The sequence below is a fragment of the Ranitomeya variabilis genome, chromosome 5 (genome assembly GCF_051348905.1).
Source record: "Ranitomeya variabilis isolate aRanVar5 chromosome 5, aRanVar5.hap1, whole genome shotgun sequence".
Taxonomy (NCBI): Eukaryota; Metazoa; Chordata; class Amphibia; order Anura; family Dendrobatidae; genus Ranitomeya; species Ranitomeya variabilis.
In genome coordinates this window covers 680,925,882-680,938,834 of record NC_135236.1, presented here as the reverse complement: position 1 = coordinate 680,938,834, position 12,953 = coordinate 680,925,882, and the positions used below count along the sequence as shown (strand labels likewise).

Below are 12,953 nucleotides of genomic sequence, written 5' to 3'. Positions count from 1 at the left end.
CTCCAATTATGGCCATACACACACCAGAGCATGGGGGGACTCGATTGCAAGCTCTTGAGACTACTTAAAGGGCCGGTAACCATAAGGTCTGCAGCGATATAGGGTCCAACTGTTATAAAATCCCGTGAGCCCTGAAGTCCCGCAACAGTTGCATCCGTGGATGTCAAGTCTGCGGCGCCAGCTGACTGCAACTTTGGCGCAACAATGGCTCCGGACCAGCTGCACTGCAACAAAGGCGACCATGGCCTCCGGCGGTCATGTGACTTGCCTCATTCACTTCTAGGAGGGGGGACAAAAAAAAGTGAATTATGTAAGATCCATAGGGTCACAAGATTGAGGCTGTGCAAAAAGTTCCAGCAAGTGAGGGGTTAATTCTCCCCCACCCCCCATAGGTGAGTCACTTATCAGACCCCAAACTTCATTTACACTACAAACAGCTTCACATTGTCCTGCAAAGTGACAGGAGGGGGGCAAAGACAAAAGAAGGGAGGAGGCCGGACCCTCACAGGCTGCAGGGTCAATTAACCCCTTAAGGAACAAAAGAGGCAGCAACACAGGGTGGAGTGGGGACAAGTCCTAGATCCCTCCCTGGGAAAGCTGGGTGATGCCCCAAAGGGGATAGACCCAGAGCCGGAGCGATGCAGACGTGAAGGGGTTAACAGACAGATGTGGCAGAGCAGCCCCTGCGCCCCTCCCTCAGGGTATTGTCCCCTTTAGAAGCCATGCTGCCCCTGGAAGACCAGAACAAAACAGAGGGGTTTCCCCGAAGCGAGACTCCCCCCCCCCCCCCACTTCCCAACATCCAGAACAAAACCCCTCCATTATATCTGGCAGACTGAATCCCAAAAGGCAGCTGAGAAGCAGCCCCCCTCCCTAGCCACAACTGAAGCCCCCAGATAGCACTGCAAGGGTTAAGTCAACACTAGAGTGTCAGCTCCTGGGACCAAAGAAGAGGGAGCCAGGACACAAGGCGGACCCTCCAATCAACCTGGCGGGTAAAGGGTTAATCGCAGGGGCCAATGAGCACACACAAATAAGAAAAGTTTACACCCACAACAGCGGCACATGCTGGGGAGGGGCGTCTCCTCGGGTGACCCCAAAAGACAGAGGGGGTCACACTGATCCCCTCACAGTCCACATTCTCCCCCAAAAAATATTGCCCTCTCCGTGACCCCAATAATTATGCTGTCATCAAAGGGCGCCCCTCCCACTGTCACTGACTTCTGAGCTTTGATCACCCAAACACTGACAGCACCGCAGCCCCCCACACATGCCCCAGGACCCCCAGAACGAGAAACTTTCTGAACCTGTCACTCCGGGAAGAGTTGGCTGCAAACTGCAAATACTACACTCTGGACCCCACAATATCAATATTCCCCTCCCTAATACCAATACTCCGGACCGCATAATACCCCGTTCCCCCAATACTCTGTACCCCATAATACCAATACCCCCCAATACTCTGGACCCCATAATACCAACCCCCCCCCCAATACTCTGGACCCCATAATACCAACCCCCCCCCAATACTCTGGACCCCATAACACCAACCCCCCCCCCAATACTCTGGACCCCATAATACCAACCCCCCCCCCAATACTCTGGACCCCATAATACCAACCCCCCCCCCCCCCCCAATACTCTGGACCCCATAATACCAACCCCCCCCCCCCCCCAATACTCTGGACCCCATAATACCAACCCCCCCCCCCCAATACTCTGGACCCCATAATACCAACCCCCCCCCCAATACTCTGGACCCCATAATACCAACCCCACCCCCCCAATACTCTGGACCCCATAATACCAACCCCCCCCAATACTCTGGACCCCATAATACCAAACCCCCCCAATACTCTGGACCCCATAATACCAAACCCCCCCAATACTCTGGACCCCATAATACCAACCCCCCCCCCCCAATACTCTGGACCCCATAATACCAAACCCCCCCCCAATACTCTGGACCCCATAATACCAACCCCCCCCCCCCCAAAATACTCTGGACCCCATAATACCAACCCCCCCCCCCAATACTCTGGACCCCATAATACCAAACCCCCCCCCCCCCAATACTCTGGACCCCATAATACCAACCCCCCCCCAATACTCTGGACCCAATATTACCAATGCCCCCCCAATACTCTGGACCCCATAATATCAATACCCCCCCCAGTACTCTGAACCCCATAATAACAATACCCCCACAATACTCTGGCCCCATAGTACCAATACCCCCCCCCCCACACACAGTACTCTGGACCCCATAATACCAATACCCCCCTCAATACTCTGGACCCCATAATACCAATTACCACCTGCCCAAAATACTTCGGACCCCATGATACCGGTTGAGATGTCACTACCCAAAGATGCAGTACCCCTTCTCCTAGGTGCAACTGGGAGCCAAGTATTGTGGGGGAGCTGTGAATAACAGAGGCTTAGTCTGGGGTTGCATGATTACATTAAAAAATAGATCAAGAACAAAAAACAAAATAATCATTCCCACCAGGACAGCGGACGAGGATTTCTCACTTGTCCTTCGTGTACAATCCGTTTCCTCCTCAGTTAGGATTGTGATGTATCAGTGATGATGGATCTTACACCGAGGCCCCGTGTGATGTATCAGTGATGATGGATCTTACACCGAGGCCCCGTGTGATGTATCAGTGATGATGGATCTTACACCGAGGCCCCGTGTGATGTATCAGTGATGATGGATCTTACACCGAGGCCCTGTGTGATGTATCAGTGATGATGGGATCTTACACCGAGGCCCCGTGTGATGTATCAGTGATGGTGGATCTTACACCGAGGCCCCGTGTGATGTATCAGTGATGATTGGATCTTACACCGAGGCCCCGTGTGATGTATCAGTGATGATGGATCTTACACCGAGGCCCCGTGTGATGTATCAGTGATGATGGATCTTACACCGAGGCTCCGTGTGATGTATCAGTGATGATGGATCTTACACCGAGGCCCCGTGTGATGTATCACTGATGATGGATCTTACACCGAGGCCCCGTGTGATGTATCAGTGATGATGGATCTTACACCGAGGCCCCGTGTGATGTATCAGTGATGGTGGATCTTACACCGAGGCCCCGTGTGATGTATCAGTGATGATGGATCTTACACCGAGGCCCCGTGTGATGTATCAGTGATGATGGATCTTACACCGAGGCCCCGGGTGATGTATCAGTGATGATGGATCTTACACCGAGGCCCCGTGTGATGTATCAGTGATGATGGATCTTACACCGAGGCCCCGTGTGATGTATCAGTGATGATGGATCTTACACCGAGGCTCCGTGTGATGTATCAGTGATGATGGATCTTACACCGAGGCCCCGGGTGATGTATCAGTGATGATGGATCTTACACCGAGGCCCCGTGTGATGTATCAGTGATGATGGGATCTTACACCGAGACCCCGTGTGATGTATCAGTGATGATGGATCTTACACCGAGGCCCCGTGTGATGCATCAGTGATGATGGATCTTACACCGAGGCCCCGTGTGATGTATCAGTGATGATGGGATCTTACACCGAGACCCCGTGTGATGTATCAGTGATGGTGGATCTTACACCGAGACCCCGTGTGATGTATCAGTGATGATGGATCTTACACAGAGGCCCCGTGTGATGTATCAGTGATGATGGATCTTACACCGAGGCTCCGTGTGATGTATCAGTGATGATGGATCTTACACAGAGGCCCCGTGTGATGTATCAGTGATGATGGATCTTACACCGAGGCCCCGTGTGATGTATCAGTGATGATGGATCTTACACCGAGGCTCCGTGTGATGTATCAGTGATGATGGGATCTTACACAGAGGCCCCGTGTGATGTATCAGTGATGATGGATCTTACACCGAGGCCCCGTGTGATGTATCAGTGATGATGATGGGATCTTACACAGAGGCCCCGTGTGATGCATCAGTGATGATGGATCTTACACCGAGGCCCCGTGTGATGTATCAGTGATGATGGATCTTACACCGAGGCCCCGTGTGATGTATCAGTGATGATGGATCTTACACCGAGGCCCCGTGTGATGTATCAGTGATGATGGATCTTACACCGAGGCCCCGTGTGATGCATCAGTGATGATGGATCTTACACCGAGGCCCCGTGTGATGTATCAGTGATGATGGATCTTACACCGAGGCCCCGTGTGATGTATCAGTGATGATGGATCTTACACCGAGGCCCCGTGTGATGTATCAGTGATGATGGATCTTACACCGAGGCCCCGTGTGATGTATCAGTGATGATGGGATCTTACACCGAGGCCCCGTGTGATGTATCAGTGATGATGGGTCTTACACCGAGGCTCCGTGTGATGTATCAGTGATGATGGATCTTACACCGAGGCCCCGTGTGATGTATCAGTGATGATGGATCTTACACCGAGGCCCCGTGTGATGTATCAGTGATGGTGGATCTTACACCGAGGCCCCGTGTGATGTATCAGTGATGATGGATCTTACACCGAGGCCCCGTGTGATGTATCAGTGATGATGGGTCTTACACCGAGGCTCCGTGTGATGTATCAGTGATGATGGATCTTACACCGAGGCCCCGTGTGATGTATCAGTGATGATGGGTCTTACACCGAGGCTCCGTGTGATGTATCAGTGATGATGGATCTTACACCGAGGCCCCGTGTGATGTATCAGTGATGATGGATCTTACACCGAGGCCCCGTGTGATGTATCAGTGATGGTGGATCTTACACCGAGGCCCCGTGTGATGTATCAGTGATGATGGATCTTACACCGAGGCTCCGTGTGATGTATCAGTGATGATGGGATCTTACACCGAGGCCCCGTGTGATGTATCAGTGATGATGGATCTTACACCGAGGCTCCATGTGATGTATCAGTGATGATGGATCTTACACCGAGGCCCCGTGTGATGTATCAGTGATGATGGATCTTACACCGAGGCCATGTGAGATGTATCAGTGATGATGGATCTTACACCGAGGCCCCGTGTGATGTATCAGTGATGATGGATCTTACACCGAGGCCCCGCGTGATGTAGCAGTGATGATGGGATCTTACACCGAGGCTCCGTGTGATGTATCAGTGATCGGATCTTACACCGAGGCTCCGAACCACATAGGACTCATGGAATAATCAGACTGAGCATTTTCAGATTTATAGCCACCTGTGAGCGAGGCCTTAAGCTCATTATTATGGGGACAGAATATAACGGGGTCTCAGCATTACAGGGGGCTAATGCTACTCAGTATTATGGAACAGGGCTGGCCCGAACGTATAGGCGAACTAGGCGGCCGCCTAGGGCGCCGACCCTAAGAGGGCGCCAGAGAAAAAATAGAAAAAATTATAAAAAATCTTTTCAAAAGGCAAAAGGTGTATGGAGCGGAGCTGAATGTGTATGAGGTGTACGGAGCGGAGTCGTGTGTGTATGAGGTGTACGGAGCGGAGTCGTGTGTGTATGAGGTTTACGGAGCGGAGTCGTGTGTGTATGAGGTTTACGGAGCAGAGTCGTGTGTGTATGAGGTGTACGGAGCGGAGTCGTGTGTGTATGAGGTGTACGGAGCGGAGTCGTGTGTGTATGAGGTGTACGGAGCGGAGTCGTGTGTGTATGAGGTGTACGGAGCGGAGTCGTGTGTGTGTGTGAGGTGTACGGAGCGGAGTCGTGTGTGTGTGAGGTGTACGGAGCGGAGTCGTGTGTGTATGAGGTGTACGGAGCAGAGTCGTGTGTGTATGAGGTGTACGGAGCGGAGTCGTGTGTGTAGAAGTAGCTATGTGTGGCCATTATACGGTACGAAGTATCATGTGCGGCCAATATACAGTATGGAGCATCATGTGGGGTCATTATACAGTATGGAGCATCATGTGTGGTCATTATACAGTATGGAGCACTGAGTGGTCATTATACAGTATGGAGCATCATGTGTGGTCATTATACAGTATGGAGCATGTGTGGCCATTATACAGTATGGAGCATCATCTGTGGTCACTATACAGTATGGAGCATCATGTGCGGCCATTATACAGTATGGAGCATCATGTGCAGTCATTATACAGTATGGAGCATCATGTGCAGTCATTATACAGTATGGAGCATCATGTGTGGCCATTATACAGTATGGAGCATCATGTGTGGTCATTATACAGTATGGAGCATCATGTGTGGTCATTATACAGTATGGAGCATCATGTGTGGTCATTATACAGTATGGAGCATCATGTGTGGTCACTATACAGTATGGAGCATGTGTGGCCATTATACAGTATGGAGCATCATCTGTGGTCACTATACAGTATGGAGCATCAAGTGCGGCCATTATACAGTATGGAGCATCATGTGTGGTCACTATACAGTATGGAGCATGTGTGGCCATTATACAGTATGGAGCATCATCTGTGGTCACTATACAGTATGGAGCATCATGTGTGGCCATTATACAGTATGGAGCATCATGTGTGGTCACTATACAGTATGGAGCATCATGTGCGGCCATTATACAGTATGGAGCATCATGTGTGGTCACTATACAGTATGGAGCATCATGTGTGGCCATTATATAGTATGGAGCATCATGTGTGGTCATTATACAGTATGGGGCATCATGTGCGGTCATTATACAGTATGGAGCATCATGTGCGGTCATTATACAGTATGGAGCATCATGTGCAGTCATTATACAGTATGGAGCATCATGTGCGGCCATTATACAGTATGGAGCATCATGTGCGGCCATTATACAGTATGGAGCATCATGTACGGCCATTATACAGTATGGAGCATCATGTGCGGCCATTATACAGTATGGAGCATCATGTGTGGCCATTATACAGTATGGAGCATCATGAGTGGTCACTATACAGTATGGAGCATCATGTGTGGCCATTATATAGTATGGAGCATCATGTGCAGTCATTATACAGTATGGAGCATCATGTGTGGCCATTATACAGTATGGAGCATCATGTGCGGTCATTATACAGTATGGAGCATCATGTGTGGTCACTATACAGTATGGAGCATCATGTGTGGTCACTATACAGTATGGAGCATCATGTGTGGTCATTATACAGTATGGAGCATCATGTGTGGTCACTATACAGTATGGAGCATCATGTGTGGTCACTATACAGTATGGAGCATCATGTGTGGTCACTATACAGTATGGAGCATCATGTGTGGCCATTATATAGTATGGAGCATCATGTGTGGCCATTATACAGTATGGAGCATCATGTGTGGCCATTATACAGTATGGAGCATCATGTATGGCCATTATACAGTATGGAGCATCATGTGCAGTCATTATACAGTATGGAGCACTGTGTGGCCATATTTTTTTGCTTATAATTATTCTTTATGAAACAGTGTGATCAGCAGTGCTAAATGGGTGTGGTTGGGACGTGGATATGGGTGTGGCTAGTTATGAATGGGTGTGGTCAGAGGCGTGGCCTAAAATTTGCCGCGGCGCACTTCGCGCGCCGCAACTTTGTCCCTCTTTCCCATCTTCAAAAGTTGGGAGGTATGTTAAAAGTAGTAGGGGCGCAACAAAATAGTTTCGCCTAGGGCGCCGTAATCTCTCGGGCCAGCCCTGTTATGGAAGCAGATTCTCAGTACAGGGGGGCTAATACTGCTTAGTACAGGGGTTGGGGGAAGGGTTTTCAGTACAGGGGTAGGGGGCTCAGTATTAGGGGGGCTGATACTGCTCAGTATGGGGGGCTCAGTATTTGGGGGGTTGATACTGCACAGTACAGGGGTGGGGGGCTCAGTATTATGGGCTGATACTGCTCATTATGGGGGGGGCTCAGTATTAGAGGGGGCTGATACTGCTCAGTACAGGGGTGGGGGGCTCTTTATTAGGGGGGCTCAATATTAGAGGGGGGTGATACTGCTCAGTACAGGGGTGGGGGGCTCAGTATTAGAGGGGGCTGATAATGCACAGTACAGGGGTGGGGGGGCTCAGTATTAGGGGGGTGATACAGCTCAGTGTTTGGGGGGCTCAGTATTAGGGGGGTGATACAGCTCAGTGTTTGGGGGGCTCAGTATTAGGGGGGTGATACAGCTCAGTGTTTGGGGGGCTCAGTATTAGGGGGGTGATACAGCTCAGTATTATAGGGGTGATAGTGCTCAGTACAGGGGTGGGGAGCGCAGTATAAGGGGGCTGATACTGCTCAGTATCTGGGGGGCTCAGTATTAGGGGGGGGGTGATACAGCTCAGTATCTGGGGGGCTCAGCGACCTCGGAGGACCGTCACTCCCATCATCCCCCTGCAGATAAGTGACTCCCACCATCCTCGGAGCACTCGCTCGCTCCAGAGAACTTTCCCCCATTGGCCGCTTGTCTGCTCGGGCGCCTCTATCCCGGGACCCCGCGCTCCGGCGCCTCCATCCCGGGACCCCGCGCTCCGGCTGCTGCCCCCGGACTCACCTCAATCTCGAAGTCGGGCAGCTGGAAGGCGGTGCGGAAAAGGGAGCAGAAGTGCGCGATGGCCGGGACCCGCCAGCAGGAGCGGAGCTCGGCCAGAGCAGCGTCCGGGGGCATCCCGAGGGCAGCACCCCGAGCCCGGACACAGCGTGCGGGAGAGCGGCCACAATGTGAACCCCGGCCGGGGAGGAACAGATGGGCTGGGGGCGGGGCAGGGCGTGACAACGCCCACTGCACGAGGGACACCACGCCCCTCACCGAGCACAGAGGGAGCAGAGTAACAGGAGTAATAGTGACGTCATCACTGATAGTAACATGAGTAATAGTGACGTCATCACTGACAGTAACAGGAGTAATAGTGACGTCATCACTGATAGTAACAGGAGTAATAGTGACGTCATCACTGATAGTAACAGGAGTAATAGTGACGTCATCACTGGTAGTAACAGGAGTAATAGTGACGTCATCACTGATAGTAACAGGAGTAATAGTGACGTCATCACTGGTAGTAACAGGAGTAATAGTGACGTCATCACTGATAGTAACAGGAGTAATAGTGACGTCATCACTGACAGTAACGGGAGTAATAGTGACGTCATCACTGACAGTAACGGGAGTAATAGTGACGTCATCACTGTTAGTAACAGGAGTAATAGTGACGTCATCACTGATAGTAACAGGAGTAATAGTGATGTCATCACTGATAGTAACAGTAGTAATAGTGACGTCATCACTGATAGTAACAGGAGTAATAGTGACATCATCACTGATAGTAACAGGAGTAATAGTGACGTCATCACTGACAGTAACAGGAGTAATAGTGACGTCATCACTGATAGTAACAGGAGTAATAGTGACGTCATCACTGATAGTAACAGGAGTAATAGTGACGTCATCACTGATAGTAACGGGAGTAATAGTGACGTCATCACTGACAGTAACAGGAGTAATAGTGACGTCATCACTGACAGTAACAAGAGTAATAGTGACGTCATCACTGATAGTAACGGGAGTAATAGTGACGTCATCACTGATAGTAACAGGAGTAATAGTGACGTCATCACTGATAGTAACAGGAGTAATAGTGACGTCATCACTGACAGTAACAGGAGTAATAGTGACGTCATCACTGACAGTAACAGGAGTAATAGTGACATCATCACTGATAGTAACAGGAGTAATAGTGACGTCATCACTGACAGTAACAGGAGTAATAGTGACGTCATCACTGACAGTAACAGGAGTAATAGTGACATCATCACTGATAGTAACAGGAGTAATAGTGACGTCATCACTGATAGTAACAGGAGTAATAGTGACGTCATCACTGACAGTAACAGGAGTAATAGTGACGTCATCACTGATAGTAACGGGAGTAATAGTGACGTCATCACTGACAGTAACGGGAGTAATAGTGACGTCATCACTGATAGTAACGGGAGTAATAGTGACGTCCTCACTGATAGTAACAGGAGTAATAGTGACGTCCTCGCTGATAGTAACAGGAGTAATAGTGACGTCATCACTGATAGTAACGGGAGTAATAGTGACGTCATCACTGACAGTAACGGGAGTAATAGTGACATCATCACTGATAGTAACGGGAGTAATAGTGACGTCCTCACTGATAGTAACAGGAGTAATAGTGACGTCCTCACTGATAGTAACAGGAGTAATAGTGACGTCCTCACTGATAGTAACAAGAGTAATGGTGACGTCATCACTGACAGTAACGGGAGTAATAGTGACGTCATCACTGACAGTAACGGGAGTAATAGTGACGTCCTCACTGATAGTAACAGGAGTAATAGTGACGTCATCACTGATAGTAACGGGAGTAATAGTGACGTCATCACTGACAGTAACGGGAGTAATAGTGACGTCATCACTGATAGTAACAGGAGTAATAGTGACGTCCTCACTGATAGTAACAGGAGTAATAGTGACGTCCTCACTGATAGTAACAGGAGTAATAGTGACGTCATCACTGACAGTAACAGGAGTAATAGTGACGTCCTCACTGATAGTAACAGGAGTAATAGTGACGTCCTCACTGATAGTAACAGGAGTAATAGTGACGTCATCACTGATAGTAACAGGAGTAATAGTGACGTCCTCACTGATAGTAACAGGAGTAATAGTGACGTCCTCACTGATAGTAACAGGAGTAATAGTGACATCCTCACTGATAGTAACAGGAGTAATAGTGACGTCATCACTGATAGTAACAGGAGTAATAGTGACGTCATCACTGATAGTAACAGGAGTAATAGTGACATCATCACTGATAGTAACAAGAGTAATAGTGACGTCCTCACTGACAGTAACAGGAGTAATAGTGACGTCCTCACTGATAGTAACAGGAGTAATAGTGACGTCATCACTGATAGTAACAGGAGTAATAGTGACGTCCTCACTGATAGTAACAGGAGTAATAGTGACGTCCTCACTGATAGTAACAGGAGTAATAGTGACGTCCTCACTGATAGTAACAGGAGTAATAGTGACGTCATCACTGATAGTAACAGGAGTAATAGTGACGTCATCACTGACAGTAACAGGAGTAATAGTGACGTCATCACTGATAGTAACAGGAGTAATAGTGACGTCATCACTGACAGTAACAGGAGTAATAGTGACGTCATCACTGATAGTAACAGGAGTAATAGTGACGTCCTCACTGATAGTAACAGGAGTAATGGTGACGTCATCACTGACAGTAACGGGAGTAATAGTGACGTCATCACTGACAGTAACGGGAGTAATAGTGACGTCATCACTGATAGTAACGGGAGTAATAGTGACGTCATCACTGACAGTAACGGGAGTAATAGTGACGTCATCACTGATAGTAACGGGAGTAATAGTGACGTCCTCACTGATAGTAACAGGAGTAATAGTGACGTCCTCACTGATAGTAACAGGAGTAATAGTGACGTCCTCACTGATAGTAACAGGAGTAATGGTGACGTCATCACTGACAGTAACGGGAGTAATAGTGACGTCATCACTGATAGTAACAGGAGTAATAGTGACGTCATCACTGACAGTAACAGGAGTAATAGTGACGTCATCACTGACAGTAACAGGAGTAATAGTGACGTCATCACTGATAGTAACGGGAGTAATAGTGACGTCATCACTAATAGTAACGGGAGTAATAGTGACGTCATCACTGATAGTAACGGGAGTAATAGTGACGTCATCACTGATAGTAACAGGAGTAATAGTGACGTCATCACTGATAGTAACAGGAGTAATAGTGACGTCATCACTGATAGTAACAAGAGTAATAGTGACATCATCACTGATAGTAACAAGAGTAATAGTGACGTCATCACTGACAGTAACGGGAGTAATAGTGACGTCATCACTGATAGTAACGGGAGTAATAGTGACGTCCTCACTGATAGTAACAGGAGTAATAGTGACGTCCTCACTGATAGTAACAGGAGTAATAGTGACGTCCTCACTGATAGTAACAGGAGTAATAGTGACGTCATCACTGATAGTGACAGGAGTAATAGTGACGTCCTCACTGATAGTGACAGGAGTAATAGTGACGTCATCACTGATAGTGACAGGAGTAATAGTGACGTCATCACTGATAGTAACAGGAGTAATAGTGACGTCATCACTGATAGTAACAGGAGTAATAGTGACGTCATCACTGATAGTAACAGGAGTAATAGTGACGTCCTCACTGATAGTAACAGGAGTAATAGTGACGTCCTCACTGATAGTAACAGGAGTAATAGTGACGTCATCACTGATAGTAACAGGAGTAATAGTGACGTCCTCACTGATAGTAACAGGAGTAATAGTGACGTCATCACTGATAGTAACAGGAGTAATAGTGACGTCCTCACTGATAGTAACAGGAGTAATAGTGACGTCATCACTGATAGTAACAGGAGTAATAGTGACGTCATCACTGATAGTAACAGGAGTAATAGTGACGTCATCACTGATAGTAACAGGAGTAATAGTGACGTCATCACTGATAGTAACAGGAGTAATAGTGACGTCATCACTGATAGTGACAGGAGTAATAGTGACGTCCTCACTGATAGTGACAGGAGTAATAGTGACGTCATCACTGATAGTAACAGGAGTAATGGTGACGTCATCACTGATAGTAACAGGAGTAATAGTGACGTCATCACTGATAGTGACAGGAGTAATAGTGACGTCATCACTGATAGTAACAGGAGTAATAGTGACGTCATCACTGATAGTAACAGGAGTAATAGTGACGTCATCACTGATAGTAACAGGAGTAATAGTGACGTCATCACTGATAGTAACAGGAGTAATAGTGACGTCATCACTGATAGTAACAGGAGTAATAGTGACATCATCACTGATAGTAACAGGAGTAATAGTGACGTCATCACTGATAGTAACAGCAGTAAAAGAGTTGTCAATTATATTGATATGATTTATACTATCAGTACTAAAAGAATAATCAGAAATATTATCATGAATACTAAATAATACAATAGTAATCAAAGTTCTA

At 48.1% G+C, this 12,953-nt stretch overlaps 1 protein-coding gene across 1 annotated transcript in view; it reads right to left on the bottom strand.

The window, feature by feature from the left end:
- Positions 1–8,647, bottom strand: part of CECR2 (CECR2 histone acetyl-lysine reader) — a 45,017-nt gene extending 36,370 nt beyond the window's left edge. The window contains exon 1 of the mRNA XM_077267084.1: positions 8,438–8,647. Within this exon, the coding sequence (XP_077123199.1) occupies positions 8,438–8,551 (114 nt within the window). The 5' untranslated portion in view covers positions 8,552–8,647. The remainder of the gene's footprint in view (positions 1–8,437) is intronic.
- Between the last annotated feature and the right edge of the window lie 4,306 nt (positions 8,648–12,953).